This window comes from Ricinus communis, chromosome 6 (assembly GCF_019578655.1).
Source record: "Ricinus communis isolate WT05 ecotype wild-type chromosome 6, ASM1957865v1, whole genome shotgun sequence".
Lineage (NCBI taxonomy): Eukaryota > Viridiplantae > Streptophyta > Magnoliopsida > Malpighiales > Euphorbiaceae > Ricinus > Ricinus communis.
The window spans coordinates 28,280,542-28,296,850 of NC_063261.1; the positions used below are offsets into that span (position 1 = coordinate 28,280,542).

Genomic DNA, 16,309 nt, shown 5'->3' on the forward strand with positions numbered 1-16,309 from the left:
TCTTAATTGGCCGACACCCCCAAGAGGCTGGGATTTAGCTTTGCTACACTGCAACCTTTCATGGAAGGAATCTAGGAATAGGAATTATCTACGCTCATACTCACTACATTATCCATTAAAATCTTTAACACGTATAGGAAGTAACAAAATCAAGAGATAACATTCACAGACAGATAATTTTAAATCTACAGAAATTCCTCTTGTAAGTTGATATTTTGCCTATTCCGACTCCTGCTTCATTCCCAACCAATATAGAATTTGAGGTTGCCTTCTCTTAACCATAAGGCTGGTCCTTGCATTAAGGTCTTCCGCCATCTATTGGCAATTCTAAGACAATACCGAGCACACTTCATCTCACCTTAGCTACAGTAGGCAGAGATCCTTTGCTGAATGAACTCTGTTGGAAAGAAATACCTGCACAGACAATACGGGAAATTTTCCATGAGAACCAAATTCATACTGCTATGCATAAAGATCAACTGAAAGCCCACCACATGCATATAAAACACAAGAATTTACATAGAAATATCAGTTGACAGATCTCATTGTCAATATCGCTGCCAAGATTCGCCATTATGCATAACATCACAACTGAAGTTAAAAATTATGTTTGAGATGGTGTCGAAATACTGATAAAAAGGATCTGTTTAGAGAGTTCCTTCACGAATAAGCTATAATTATGCAGATAATTCACTTCGAAAAATGTTCCCGGTTCAGATAGTGAACCTAAAAACAGCACACCAATAAAAAATCAGTGACTGCATTAGTATAAAAAAATCTTATCTGAATAATGATTGCCAACTGCACATACAAACGCAATAAAATCAATGCTAATAACACATTATTACAAAGTCTCATTAACTCATTTGCTTAAGGCTAATGTTGGCATGTGCTAGCCTTCATATATTAAGGAGGTTGACAAGTCTAGGCAAGAGAAAACCAACTCCTGAAAACCCTTCATCTACCCATCTCAAATTCACCAGGAAAACTTAACAAGGATGGTAGGTTATCTATCATGATCGTCAAATCAAGTCCATGCAGTCACTCCCACATTAGCCAGTTACTCCTAGAGTGCCCAATGCTGCCGTTGTGGTAGAGAAAACCAGACAGCGTGTGACCTAATGGGCTCTATGTAAACAGGTTAGACTAAACTTGTTGCCCTTTCCAGAGAAATAAACAGGCTGGACTCAGAATTCTTTGAATCAACTATGCAGCATACTTCCTCCAGGAAAATGAACTTTGGCAATATTGAAATGATGTCAGTGTCTCAATTCTGTTTAGTTGATATGGCAAGCCAAACTTGCACTGTCACAAAATGAAAAAAGAAGGGAAAGGAAATTTCAACACAGTAGATGTTTGTAGTTTGGAACAGATAAGAAAAGGTACACAAATTGAGATCACAGCTTCGATATAAACCAAACAACAGACTTCGAGAATTTTTGTTACACGCAAACATAGAACTGCAAAACACTTCAACCCCGCATCAAATATACAACAGCCAAAATATCTAAATAAGCATTGGAGAAAATCTTTTCACGAACTTCATAGCCTCACATATCAAGGCAAATTTATGCATTCATAGTCGACCTTCATACCTTCAACTCACTGTACATAGTTCAGACGGTAGAACTCTGCTTATTTACTATCTCCTGCATCATGTATTTTCCTTATTTTCTTTTTCTTTTTTTAAATTTCAATGGATTTAGAATGTAAGACAAGATTAGAGAATGTAAATGGGAAAAGAAAACAACTCTTTCCCAACTTTACTCCTTTGATGTATATACATATATATATATATAAATATTTTTTTTTTCCCTTGGGGCTTGATTATACAAAATATTTTTCTAACATTTTAACTTTTTAATTTCCAACAGTCAAAAGAAACATCATCATACATTTAGAAGAAAAGCTTCCTTTGCCTACAACTCTAAAAACTATGCATGCTGCAATAAAAAATAAAAACCAAAATTACATAAATAAAATGCACCTTCACGTGTATCCTTCCTCAAATGATCTTATTTCGAACTTCTTCAAGTTTCTTCAGTATCTCTCCAGGAGTTCTATCCAATTCATCAGCAATTTTTCTTTGTGCATCTAGAGGCAGTGTTGGGAACTGCTCACATAGATCCCCATCAATCACATCCTGCAAAATAATCAAAGACCTTTTAGCACTCTTACAATGTATGGAATACCACTCGACCAATTCATAACATAGATGAACCTGGGCATTGTAAAAGAGCTCTTATCAGATAGAACCATAACAAAGTACAGAAGAAATACGTGAGACAAATTTTTCTGGTTCTGAAAAATAATCGTGCTTTTAAGACCATTTTGAATTCATTTTGAGCAACTATAATTAAACAAATAGAGCCATGTGCTATGACTTACTTTAACTGGAAAATAAGCAGATCTATACGCCATATGGTCTCTTCCACATAAAGGTGGGTGATCCTGTCTTAAATGCATCTCCAAGTGCGAGAAGAAGTCAACATCATCTCGAGAGGTAAAAGGAAGCAGTGCCCCAACACTCCCCATTACCGTCCCATAAATGATGCATTCCCCCCCACCTGGAATCAGAGATGCTTTACTCAGGCTCGTAACCACATCACCAATATGAAACTGTACTATCTCCTCCACCTTGTTTGGTGCTCCATTAAGCTTCCCTTGCTCCCACTTAATCTTTCCACCGGTTGGATCTTCTTCTATCTCATCAGAGACATCCTGTGGCAACCGCACAAAGTAGATATTCCCAAACTTGTCTGCACCTGCCATAGTATCAAAATCTACATGGTGTGATGCGGTTAGCCATCTTGGAACACAATCATCAGCAAATATATAGAGCTGATTTTCGTCCCGCCTATACTTGCAAAAATGAAATGACTGCATACAGCATATTTTAGAAATGTAATCAGTGAAAGTATAAGGAAACAAAATATAAATAGGTGAGCAAACTTGTAATATTATGGAAACTGATCTAAGAGAAACGAAAATGAACTGTCTAAATTTGGCAATTTAGAAACATACCTCTTGAATATCACCAACATAAATCCTATCACGATAGGTTTGAATAGAGACAATACTGTTAGGGAACAGCTTATTCTCACATTTTCTAAGCAACCTCTTCTTCCCCAAGTCATATAGTCTAAGAACAGGCCCTATTCCAGCAAGCAGTCTTCCCTGAAACTGGGATAAAGCAAGTGGTACGCCCTCCACTTGTGTTTTGTGCAAAAGTTCCAGGGCTCTCCCATCATCTACAAACTTATAAATGTGAATAAACCCAGCAGATAAACTTCTTTTCGGCCAAAACTGCAGTCCCTTGGCAGTACCAACAGCTAACAATGTCCCATGCTCCTTATCATGGAAGTTCACAGTGCACACACTAAATGCAGCTTCATTGTCTTGAAGCTCTAGCAGACAAGTTGTTGCTGCTGTCCTAGGGTCCAAGACTCTGATGCAAGAAACCCATTTCTCTGCCTCTGCCTTAGGATAACCGTACTGCTCATCAGAGAGGGGATCATCTTTATCTTCATCATCACCATTCTCCATCTGCTCAGCATTGGCACTTCCATTTTCCCCCATTCCAGCAGCCTCAAAACACTCCTTTTTTGCAGCTTCACGCTCCTCAGCTGTATATGCTCCCTGATCACTCTCAACGATAACCAAAAGTTTCTTCTTAGGTTGAAGCACAAACTTTCTTGGAGTATACCTAAGAGGTATTGCAGTTTCATTGAATGTTTCTCCCAATCTTTCAATGGTAAAAATCCTCAATGCATCCCCAGCGACAGCCACCACACCTTCTGCACACTGATCAGATGAGAATGAAGCAGCAAATTCGAGAGTTTCATATGAAAGAGGTGTTAAAAGGAAATGTCCTTGATGAATATAACCAAGCCAGGGTCGACTAGATAAGCACAACATTGCACGCCGTCCTCTCACAAGAATGGAGAAGAGTTTGGGTGCCCTCAACCCCAAAAATCGAGAACGAGAATCAGAAAGTTGGCCAGTCACCATGTCCACCAGTGTCCTGAATAAAACACCAGATTGCAAACCAGCATTAAGGAAAAGACTAGCAGGGTGATCAGCAACATCCTCCCTACCTACAGATGCCTGAACCTCAAGGAAGAGGAGTGACTCTGGAGGTGATGAAACACTTTGGACACTCAGTATCTGCATACAGTCGTCAGGATCCAAAGATAAGATACGGATGGTGTTGTCGAATGAACCAACTGCAAGGAACCTAGACCTCTGTCTTCCTTCTGGAACCGGAGCAATATCCAGACAGGCTACGTCTCCAGACATCTCATGCTTCTCCACTTCCATTAGCTGACCAGTTATATCAACCTCAAAATAAATAAGCTCCCCTCCACTTAAGGCAATGACCACTTGAACTCTATTGGAGCCAACCTTCACAATGGTCCTCTTCCCAGGAGTTCTCCACTCATTTATACGTCCATCCTCCCTGATATGCCTGATACCATTTGGGTGAACTTGCATTAAAGAATCATCGCCAATCAAAGAAACAGCAAGGGAAGGTGTAGTATCAAGAAACCCACTATTATTGACTTCCTCAACTGTCTCTCCAATTGAAAGAACAAGAGTTGCATTGTTGAAAGAGACAATAATATAGGCATCAAACTCATCATTTACATTCTTTTTCACAGTCCAGACTGCACTTGGTACACCAGGAAGCTGTGAAACAGCCATCTCACTAATGGCCAAACCAGGCCTCAATATCCTCAAGGAGGATCGAGGACCACGGCCACAAAGTGAAAATATCTGTGGTGTTTCTTCATCAAAAAGATTAGCAATCTTCATATCCATAATAGGCATCAAGCTCTCAACCTGATCAATCCTAACAAGATTCTTCAATCCTCTAGGCTGAAAAAATACAGGCTGGAAACCCTCCTCAGTTTCCATTAAAGTAGCAGATGAGGCCTCCACATCAGCTTCCTCCCCAATCGCTTGGAACTGATATAATGCATGATTCCCAAATTCTGATGCAGCAAAGAGAAACCCTAATTTCATCACACACATTGACGAAGTTACTGGAATCGTATCAAAATACTTAATCTTCAACTCTTTAACCTTATCATTCTCATGATCCAAAGTCACCTTGAATATATCGCCATATTCTGTCTGCAGCAGAAAGAAAAACATGCTCTTCTGCCTATGAGTAGCTGCAGAAACAATCAAGACCCCTCGTTCAGCAGGCAAATCCGCACGACGTGGAATAACAGCTCTAACATCCGGATGTCCCTCATTCTTATAAATTACAAAATTCTCAGCACAAACTAAAACACCACTCGGTCCATCCCCACCACCAGGAACTGTAACAAGCATATTTGCTCCGTTATCTACTTGCTCAGACCATTTCCTAGACACATGATTAAGTCCTAAATCAAGCTCATAAAAAGTCAAAACCTTTTGCGCTTCATTTGCAGCTTGACCCGTGGAATCTAGATCAGCTTCAGAATAATCCAACTCAATAGCCGCAAATATGGGATTATCAAACCCACAATCAACGCCACAAATAGAATAAACAATGGTATGCGATTTATGGGCTTCTAAAGGGGACGAAATAGTTAATCTAGCAGCAGTATCTCTATTCAAAACATAAACTAACTTCTGTTTCTCACAAGCACCAATCATAACAGCTCTACCTTTAGGGTCAATAGCTAAATATTGACCAGGAACAATTCTTCTACAGCCAGATTTACCAAAGGTTTCTTGATGAATTTTATCGAACACATTTCTCTCTTTATTATATTCAAGAATTACAATCCGACCCGAATCCGACCCGACAACAATATAATCTTTTTGAGATCCGGTTAGTCTAAATTGAGCTAAAGACCGAATTGCACCAAAGATTTCAACAGAGAGAATCGTTTGAAGTTTACCGCTGTTTTCGTCGGGACGCAGGAGATCGAGGACTTTCCCGCGAGCTACTACAATTTCTTGGGTCTTGCCGCCGGAGAAATTGCCGTTTATGGCGGTGATTATGCCGGTGGCTCGTTGGAGTGTAAGATTGTAAAGGTACATGGTTAGCTTTGGGAAGTTAGGGTTAGGGTTTTGGAGAAGTTAAGAAATGATGAGATTTTAGGGGTTTTGAGAGGGAAGATATTTCATTTTAAAAGGATTTTGCGTTGTAGGAGATTGTCTGATAATTCAACTCGGTATTTATTTATGGCAAAATGCATAATTGGCCCCTGAAGTTGTCTTCTTTTCTTTTTTATTTACACTCCTTGTATTTGAAACGGTGGAATAGAGCTTTCTCACTTTATTAGCTACCGTAGTGAAATGAATCTAATAAAATAATTATCTGTTCATTTCACTCCTTTAAGTTTGATAATATAAAGTTAATTTTTGTAATTTGAAAAATTAAAAAAGAATAAATAATTTTTATAATTTAAAAAGAGAAATAATTTCAAAAATAATGTATAAACTTATTAAAATTTAATAATAAAGTATTTAAATTTTTAAAAATTATAATTTAGTGCGTAAAACCATAAGTTATTAATATTTAACTGCATTAATCCAATAACCTATATAAAAAAGTTAAATAATTAAAAAAATAGTATATGAACTTATTAAAATCCAACAATCAAGTTTTAAATTGTTAAAAATTATAATTTGGTGTGTGAACTTAATAAATACTTATAATTGAGTATGTATAGTATATTAACCTACCATTATAAATATTTAAAATAAAATCGGTTATTATTTGGGATGATACTTTTGACTATATTCTTAATTACTAATATATTGGCTTATAATATATATAGTATTAATTTATATATTTTTATCTATTTTTATAATTTTTAGTATTTAAATGAATAATTTTATTATTTAAATAAATAATTTATCCTCCATGTAAATATTATCTTTCACTATGAAATTATAATAGAATTTGATTTGTTTTCATTAGATTATATATATATATATATATATATATATATATATATATATATATATATATGTATATATAATGACTGGTTTTACACACTCAAATATTAATAATTTTTAATTTTACACACTTAATTATAACTTTAAAAAGTTTAAATACTTAATTATTAAATTTTAACAAGTTGGTAAATTATTTTATAATTATCTTTAAAAAAGCTTATACAGATAATTTGTAACCTATTGCTAACCTGCTATATATATTCAATTATAAAAACTTATTAGGTTCACATACTAATTTATAACTCTTAAAAGTTTTAAAACTTAATTGTCAAGTGTTAACAAGTTCAAGTACTACTTTCATAATTATTCTAAAAAGAAAAGACGAAAAAACATCTAAATATAAAAGAAAAGTTTAGATTTTAGAGTTAGGTTAATTCTCAAAATTGATTAATAAAGAAATGATTCTTTATGGAAATTAGGAATCTTTCTAATACAACAAAGCAAAAACACAAAAAAATCGCAACAAAAATCATGATAAAAATCACTTTTTATCATTTACGTTCTGTACAAAACAAAATCACCTTAGTAAAAATTAGGTAAAATGTATTTTTAAGCCTTTAAATTTTTAATTTTATTTTATTGAATTCTTTAATTTTTATTTTATTTTATTTCATCAAGTCTTTTTTTGTATTTTTATTTTTTTATTAAGGACTTAATGGTCCTTAATCCAAACAAAAATAAAAGTACAATAGCTCAATAGAATAAATAAAAATCTCATGATATATATGTATAAAAAATTTCTAATAAAATTAAAAATGAAAGTGTAAAGACTCAATAAAATAAATTAAAATTTCAACGGCTCAATAAAATAAATCAGAAAAATTCAAAAGTCTAATAATAAATTTTTAAACAAATTATAAAAGAAAATTCTACTGAAAAAACAATTTCACAACTAAAAATCAATAAAAGAATCACAGAAGAAAGTACTTGAATCATCAATAAGGAAAATAAAAGAACAGCAGAGAAGAATGGGAGTAAAAGAAAAAAAGAGCACTAGAGAATAACGAAAGCAAAGTTGATGGTAGGAGGAGGATGAAGGGACCAAATTTTGGTTAAAAGAGGAATAGAGAATAATAAAAGATGAATAGGCTGTGAGATTACGAGAGAGTAAAAGAATTTGAAGGCATTTCATATTTTTTTGACACGTCACACTTTTATATTTCTTGTTATATAAAAATTATAAACATTTACAAAGTTTATATAGCAAATTGTTGTTAATTTGAAATAAAATAAGAAATTATAAAATATCTAAAGTGCAGAATAAATAGACTTATTTTCTTTTTTAATTATTAGTTTAGTAATAATTATCAAATGTACTCTTCATTAATTAGCCTAGATATTATCACATATTACTAATTTAGACATTTTAATACTTTAACAATATAGTTTTTATGAGAGCTTTAATAAGAATATTTTAGAGAAAATTAGTAATAAAAATTAATAATTTTAATTAAAAAATTTATGAGAAAATATTTAATTGAGATAAAATCTGAATTTTCCGAACTAAATAATTTCTCATGTATTTTCTTTATGATAAGCATTGGTAGGGGGTGGAAATAATAGCTTAAGAAGAGGTACTCGTTTGCTTTGACACCATGTAAAGAATGTCTTGCATTAATAATCAATACAGATGACAATAAATATATATAGATAAAAGAAAGATAATATATGACAAATATTTGAAAACAACCTTATGTTATCCAATTTATAATTTAAAGGAATTTACAAGAGTAAAATGATAGTAGTTTTGATATTAATATAGAAACTTTGTGGGCATGGCCACTAATTTTGTCACATGTTTCAATTTAGTTTTTTTTTTTCTAATTAGTCTAAATTTTATAATTTTAATACAATTAATATAATCAAATAATAAATAGTTATTACCATCGTTATTTTTGTTGAAACTGCTCTTATTTCTACTATTTTCGGCACTATTACTACTGTCATCATTAAAAAAGAAATAGTAAGAATATTATAGCAATATTTATTTTTTATTATATTTTGTTTAAATATTAATATTATTTTTAATTAAATAATTTAATATAAAAATTAATATTTTATTTATTTTATTTATTTTAATCACTATCTTTTTAGAGAGTGTATAACTCATTTTTTCATTTTTGTAAAAACAGAACTAATTTAAATTAAATATATAAAATTTGAGTTAAAATATTCAAAAAATTTAAAAATAGCTTAACTGAATCTGAGCAATAAAATTAGTGGTCAATGTTCTTTCTTTTTTTATGTGTAAGAGACTGCAAAGTTTTCACGAGCTAAGAACTATGAAGAGAAGGATGCAGCTGAAATCTCAAAATTGATTTAAACTTAAGCTTCTACATTTTAAGAAAATGAGTAATTATAGTTAGTTAATTATAATTGAATATTAAATTAATAAATCAAATATAATATTTAATTCTTTGACCAATAAAAGTAATTGTATAATTGTTAATATATTTTATCTGTTTTTAGAATTTAATTTATGATACTTAACAACTATAAAATTTATTTATATAATTTTAATTATATAAATAATTAAAAGTCATATTTAAATATATAAAATAACATATATACTTAATTAATTATTTAAATAATATTTAATTATTTATTTATAATTAGAAAAACGTTTAATAATACTATAGTGATACTATAACAAAGCCCTAGAAGAATATTTTAATGATTTATTTTGTAAACAACATAAAAATTTGTCATTTTAATGGCAATGACAGTTTAATTTATCTCTACCTATAAACCTCACGAACGATATTCCTTCAAATATATAATATAGGATTAAATATCATTTACTCCTCAAATTTGATCTAATACATAAATTACTTTTTATATTTTATTATTAAATTAAAATCTTTTTGAGTTTAAAATGAAATTAACTACTACTTTCTTTGTTATTTATCAAAGAACATACTAAATTAATAATTTAAAATTATAATTTGATCCTTAAATTTATTATCGAGTATTGAAGTCGTCAAAAATTAATTTTATTATCAAAATAGAATAAATTTTATTTTTAATATAAGTTAGTTTTACTGTCTAATTAAAAGAATTAATTAATATTCTTTTTCTTATTCTAATTTTTATTTTTAATAAATATTTTTAAAATATTTATATTTATAATAATTATTATTAAATTATAATATAATTAAATTTTAATTATTAATTTAAAATAAATATTTCTAGTTAAAATATTGTTCTATTATTATTTTTATTTACATTAGACTTAAACTATATAAAAAGTAAAAATTTAATTAAATAGTCATGTCTTAATCTAGCGAAATAATCTAAACATCAATTAGTTTCACAAAAAAAATATTGAAGTTGACAAGTCCATTATTAATCAAGAAGATTATGATAGTTTTGTTGGTTAAAAATGGAGTTTTATATCAACTATTCAAATACAATTAATACTTTTTTTAATATAATTTTATTTTATGCCTAATAAGAATAATAACTATTAATTATTTATTTTATTTAAGAATTTAAAATTAAATTATATAGCAATTCAACAATATTAAACAAAAGATTAGTATTTTTAATATGTTTAGATTTTTCTATCATTAAATTATGTTAACAAATAAAAGATACTAATAAATAAAAAATATTAAATTTATTATTTAATTAGGAATTAGAACTAATTTGTGCTAAAAATAAGATTTTATTCTAATTTGATAATAAATTTAATTATGAACGAGTTTGATACTTGATAATAAGTTTAAAGATTAAATTTTAAAAAAATAATATTGTCAATTTAATCCTTCAACTAACACAAAAGCGATCAATAATTAGTTTTATTAAAACTCAAAATAATTTTAATATAATAAAAGAATATAAAAATCAATTTATATATTATACCAGATTTCATAAGGTAAATAATAATTAACTCTATAATATATCTCCATAATGTTATCTAATTAGAATCTATGAACTGCCATAAATTATATTCAATGTATCACGCTGTTTTGTTTAAAACATATGAGTTTAATAGATAAATTACAAGTGTACCTATTTAATTCCTAATAAAAAAATTGATTTTTAGAAAGGAGAAGACATGCCAATTGCAATCAAAATAAAATAAACTTTTCTTTACCTTTTTTATTTATTTGTAATACTCATAATTAAATTTATATTTATTTTATTTTATTTTTCAGTATTTAAAAAATAATTAAAGTTATATTAACTCTTAAATGAATTACATTAATGGTTATATTTTTTATTTGCTTAATTCTTTTAATTAAAGTTATATTAATTTCTCTAAAGAAAAATTACATTAATGGTTGAATATTCATACTTTTAATTCTTCTACCGATAATTCTAATATCTTGAATATCAATGGAAAAAATAAAGAAATAAAATTTTATTCTTAGATTTTATTATTTTAATGGGTAATTTTAAATGCCTTTTGAGGATAATTTTAGACTAAAATATTATATTTATCTATTTTTATGACATTGAATTTTTTACTATTATGCATATTTATATACGATAAATTGTAAATCTATTAAATATAAAAATGCAAGTTCATTGGCAGTACATTGTAGATTCATCGAGAATTTATTGTTAAATATGGTTATAAGCAATATGATTATTATATTCATTAAATATAAAGTATAGATCTATCATTTTTGAATTGTATATTCATTAATTAATATGCGAATCTACTTTCTAATTTATAAATTTTTAAACTGTAATACATGAATCTCATTTGTATACGTGATGAACCTATAGTTTATAATGCATTAACTTTTTATTTTTAACCTATGAGCTTGTAATTTATATTATATTCATTTTTCTATGATATTAAATTTTTTCACTATCATGCATATTCATACATGATAAGTTATAGATTCATTAAACGTAAATCATAGGTTCATCGAGAATTTACTATTAATTATAGTTACAAATAATATGATCATTAAATTCATCATTTGTGATTAATATATGTATTTATTATAAATTTTTGAACTATGATTAAAACTTTAGGTGTACGCATAATGAAACTATAATTTTTAATTTATGAACATTTTAATTTTAATATAAGAACTTGTAGTTTTTTTTCTTTTAAATTCTTAGACTATAATAAATGAACATCATATTTATGTATAATGAATCTATAGTTTATAATTTATGAACCAATTATTTTTAACCCACGAATGGATAATTTATGATTAGTGTTTATAGTTTTTACTTATAAACTTGTATTCATAACCTCTAATTATTTTCATAATTTTTATTTTCATAATTTATACTTATGAAGATAAAATTATTAATTTTAATATTTAAATATGATTACTAAATTTTTTAAATTAAAGTATTATTATTTAATGATAAAAATATCTTAAATTTAAATTTTATAAAAATCAGTGAAATATAATTTAAAATATGAATAAATACTAAAGTAGGATTAAATTTTATATTTTAATAAAAAGTTAGATCATTGATAAAGTTTCATATATATATAAAATTTAATTTTAAAATATGATATTTTTTATTTTAAAAATACTAGCATATTATTAGAAATAAATTCAATGTTATGAAAAGATATTCAATATAAGGAAATATAAAATTAAAATAAAGAGTATAATAATAATATAATAGAAATGAGAAAATGAGGCATGGTAAAAGAAAGAGTGTTGCTTATTTAGTATACATCAATATTTACTATTTAAAGTGAAAAAGAATTAAAAGAAATTTCATAGGGTACTATTTTAAAGTTAATTTTTTTTACGAGTTTTTCTTTAGTATTTTGTCAGAAAGAAATACTAACAATATATTTAAAAAAGACAGAAATAATATTATTTTATTATTGTGAAATCAATTTTATTTTATATCCTTTTATTTTTTAGAATCTTGTGAAAAAACTAGATCTAAAGATATTCAAAATTTATACATTTTAACTTATATTATTATAAATTTTCTTTTCAGAATTTTATCATTAAAGATATACTAAAAACATGCTTAAAAAGTATTTAAAGAATATTATTTTTAATTTAGATTATTGTAAATTTAGTTCTTGTTTTATATCTTTTTATTGTTTGAGAATTTCATAAAAGAAATTACTAAAAGTATACTTAAAAGATATAAAAAATTTCTTATTTTATATGTTCTTATAGCAACTAGTATGTTTTGATGATATAGAGATGTGCTTTCAAAAAATATATTATAATATACTAAAAATATATCAAATGCAGTTTAAAATATATGAAAATATAATTAAAATAAAATTAAAAATATCATTTAACTGTAATAAAAATATACTAAAAAGATATCAATAAAATATAAAAAGTATACCATATTGAAGTGCATGTTGGTTCCAAAAGTTGAACCGTAAATTGACTCTGTTATCAATTTCACTATTAAAGGTATTAACAGTTTTAGATTAATTTATAATTTCTATTACGATTTGATTCTTATTCTATCTAATCCAACTTAGAAAAAAGATTAGAAATTTTAATGATATTCTAAAAAGTACTTAAATTTATTAAATATCCTTTCATTTGTTTTTTATAATGTTTATTATAATAATTATATATTTCATGAATATTAAGGGTTATAATTTAATTTAGTTTAACTTTTTTATGTGGATCATGATTAAAACTCAATTTTGTATGGGGCATTACAGTTGAAATAAACTCAATCAAATTTCTCTTTTTATATAAAATCAACACTTTCATATAAAATTGGGTTAAATTTAAATATAAATATAAATTTTATAAGTTTAAAGATTTAATTTTTTCTAAATTAATAATCTTAGATATTTTTCTAAAGATTGAACTAGTCTGGATTACTGGTTCATCAGAATCAATAAGGAATTGAATCTTAACTATCTTTTTCTGTCAAGATTTTGAGCTGATTAATGAACTGAAACTATTTCTCAAAATGAGTTCCGAAGTTAATTCACGTTTGAATGGACACTTTGCCAAGGTCTACACGTAACTGCCAACTAAACCATATTAACAACCCCAACAGCACCAAAACCTACTAAATCCTAAAGCAGCCCCTTCTTCTTCTTCTTCTTCTTCTTCAGTTTATAAATGATTAAAGTTGGTAGCCAAGCTAATTAAACATGGTCCAAGCCATCATGCCATGTCTATGACAATGGTCAATCTCCCTTCTATTTTTGCCACAATTAGCTTTCTTTTCTTCATGGCCATTGTCAACAAATCCTTCTCAACACCAAGAACACTTGGCAATCCAGCTCCAGCTCTAGCTCCAGCTCCAACCCATAATCATCACTATCACAGCCACCCCAAAATTACATTCCTAATGCAAAATGTCCTAAATGTTACTCGCCCTTCACAAAAGCCTGCAACAACTGAGTTCAGCAGTCTAATACCATTTCCTAAACCTTTAGGCTATTTTCCTCCCAATGGAGGCATCCCCTTACCTCAATCCAATCCCACTGTTCCAATCACTGGACTACCGACACATACGTTTGATTTTTCGGACATGGGTCTACCGTTTCCGGCTAGGGCTACCCTACCAGAATTGGAATATGGAAGTGTGACAGAAATTGATGAACATTTATTTGAAGGAACAACATATGGCTCTTCAGTAGTTGGAAAAGCACAAGGGATTTTTGTTGGGAGCTCAGAAGATGGAACTAGCCATATGGTAGCAATGACAGCACATTTTGGATGGGGTGAGTTTAAGGATGGAGTGAAATTTTTTGGAGTGTACAAGAAAGATGTGACTGAGTCTCATATTGCAGTAATTGGTGGTGTTGGGAAATATGATGGTGCTAATGGCTATGCAGTAATAAAGGCTGCAGGGGACGAAAGCAGAACCAAGAAACTCCTATCGTTTAATGTTTATCTAAGTTAGACAAAACCATTTACTCGAAAAATGTCAAGAATATTATATACGATTGTTATAAGGAGCTAATAGTCTCTCCTTTCTCTCTTGTTTTAACTTGAAGAACTTTACATAAACATGTAGCCACCTTCTTCCATTTGTTCTCCCAAGATTCTAACTGTAATAAATAATTGAATCAGTCTTGACTCTTGCTCTTCAATAGCATTTGTTAAATTTCAGCATTATACCATGTACAAGGAGCTTTCGGACATCTATAAATATATATTTTCATCGGCTCCAATTGAGTTAAACCTCGTTGGTGCTTTAGAATTAGAATTAGCAACTGCTAAGTGTCCTAGAAATTAATTAACAGATGCTAATGCTGCCTGCAAATTGACCTAATTGTAAGGGGGTTAATCAACTATCACCATTTACCAACAACTAAGACAAACATTCTTTTGTCTACTCTACTCAATATTCAACAAAAAGGGTAAACTGTGAAATTCATGTTAGAGTCTAATCATCATAATAAGAATAATGTTATCTCCTTAAATGGGGTATGGTCAAAACCTTCCTAAGTTTAAATCCAACATTTTTTAGACTATACTTTCTCTTAGAAAAAACTAAAATAAAATTAGTAGCATATTAATTCATCTCTACTGTCTGATAAAGGAAAAAACTGAAAACCCTTGTTTGCATTTAATTTTTATCTTTTGAGTAAAAGAATTTGGGAATGCTTATTCAGCAATCCAATTTTATAATATCTATGCTATCGTTGCAACTTTTAATTCTTATAATATGAATCACGGTTCATAATTCTATATAGACCGAAGTCCACAAAATATGTGTGGTAAGAAAAGAACAAAATGCATGTTTCATTTTCTTTTTAATTTATACAATATGGAGACTTTTATCTCCACTTCTTCATTTATTTTTTTAAAATTTTTAAAATCATAATAAAATTAATTGATAAAAATTAATATTATATTAAAATTATATATTGAATACTGTCATTATTTTAGAGTTTTTTTATTTTGACATGTATATTTATTTTTGACACATGTAATTTTTTTTAAATTATGATAAAATGAGTCTAAAATTTATATTATAATAAAAATAATATTTTGACTAAACTTTTTATATATTTATAAAACCTAGTCGTTTACCCACCTGTTGTACAACGTCGTAATTATTTTAATAATAAATTATAATATAAATTAATTTATATATAAATTAAATATATTTTTTTAATATTTTATAATTATTTAAAATATTTAGAAATAATAATAATTTAAATATTTTTAACATCTTTTTTAGTTTTTCTATATTCTAAGATCTTATTAATACAATAATATAAATATTATCAATAAGTTAATAGAAAAGACTAAAAATTATATATAAATTTAAATTCTATGTGTCAACAATAAGTAAATGTATCAAAAAGGAAATTATATGTGTCACAATATAGTAACACATATCAAAAAAATTTTATTAGATCATATACATATTAATTTCTTTGTTCATTTATATGTACTAAAATGTT

At 27.9% G+C, this 16,309-nt stretch overlaps 2 protein-coding genes across 4 annotated transcripts; one reads left to right on the plus strand and one right to left on the minus strand.

The window, feature by feature from the left end:
- Window positions 1-61: 61 nt before the first annotated feature.
- Window positions 62-6,163, minus strand: LOC8280780 (spliceosome-associated protein 130 A). Of its 3 annotated transcripts, XR_007216503.1 has the most exons (5): window positions 3,025-6,163; window positions 2,389-2,880; window positions 1,988-2,143; window positions 520-726; window positions 62-414 (listed from the first exon to the last, which is right to left on the minus strand). XR_007216503.1 is itself a non-coding variant. In XM_002534469.4 (4 exons), the coding sequence occupies exons 1-3, from the start codon at window positions 6,037-6,039 to the stop codon at window positions 2,006-2,008; spliced, it is 3,645 nt and encodes a 1,214-aa protein (XP_002534515.1). In that variant the 5' UTR covers window positions 6,040-6,163; the 3' UTR covers window positions 62-414; window positions 1,988-2,005. The 3 variants fall into 3 exon arrangements, 2 of the variants coding, with proteins under 2 accessions (XP_002534515.1, XP_015584020.1); XM_002534469.4 differs by lacking the exon at window positions 520-726; XM_015728534.3 differs by lacking the exons at window positions 62-414; window positions 520-726 and adding an exon at window positions 745-1,305.
- Window positions 6,164-14,023: 7,860 nt separating this feature from the next.
- On the plus strand, window positions 14,024-14,986 carry LOC8260238 (dirigent protein 18). Its single transcript, XM_002530922.4, has one exon. It carries the CDS (start codon window positions 14,059-14,061, stop codon window positions 14,794-14,796), a length of 738 nt encoding a protein of 245 aa, XP_002530968.3. The 5' UTR covers window positions 14,024-14,058; the 3' UTR covers window positions 14,797-14,986.
- Window positions 14,987-16,309: the final 1,323 nt, after the last annotated feature.

Excerpts from the sequence above, each read along its gene's own strand:
- LOC8280780 (XM_002534469.4), bottom strand. The coding sequence starts at position 6,039 with ATGTACCTTTACAATCTTACACTCCAACGAGCCACCGGCATAATCACC. Across the intron at positions 2,881-3,024 it reads ATGTTGGTGATATTCAAGAG|TCATTTCATTTTTGCAAGTA; the intron begins GTATGTTTCTAA and ends TGCTGTATGCAG. Across the intron at positions 2,144-2,388 it reads CTGCTTATTTTCCAGTTAAA|GATGTGATTGATGGGGATCT; the intron begins GTAAGTCATAGC and ends ATTATTTTGCAG.
- LOC8260238 (XM_002530922.4), top strand. The coding sequence starts at position 14,059 with ATGTCTATGACAATGGTCAATCTCCCTTCTATTTTTGCCACAATTAGC.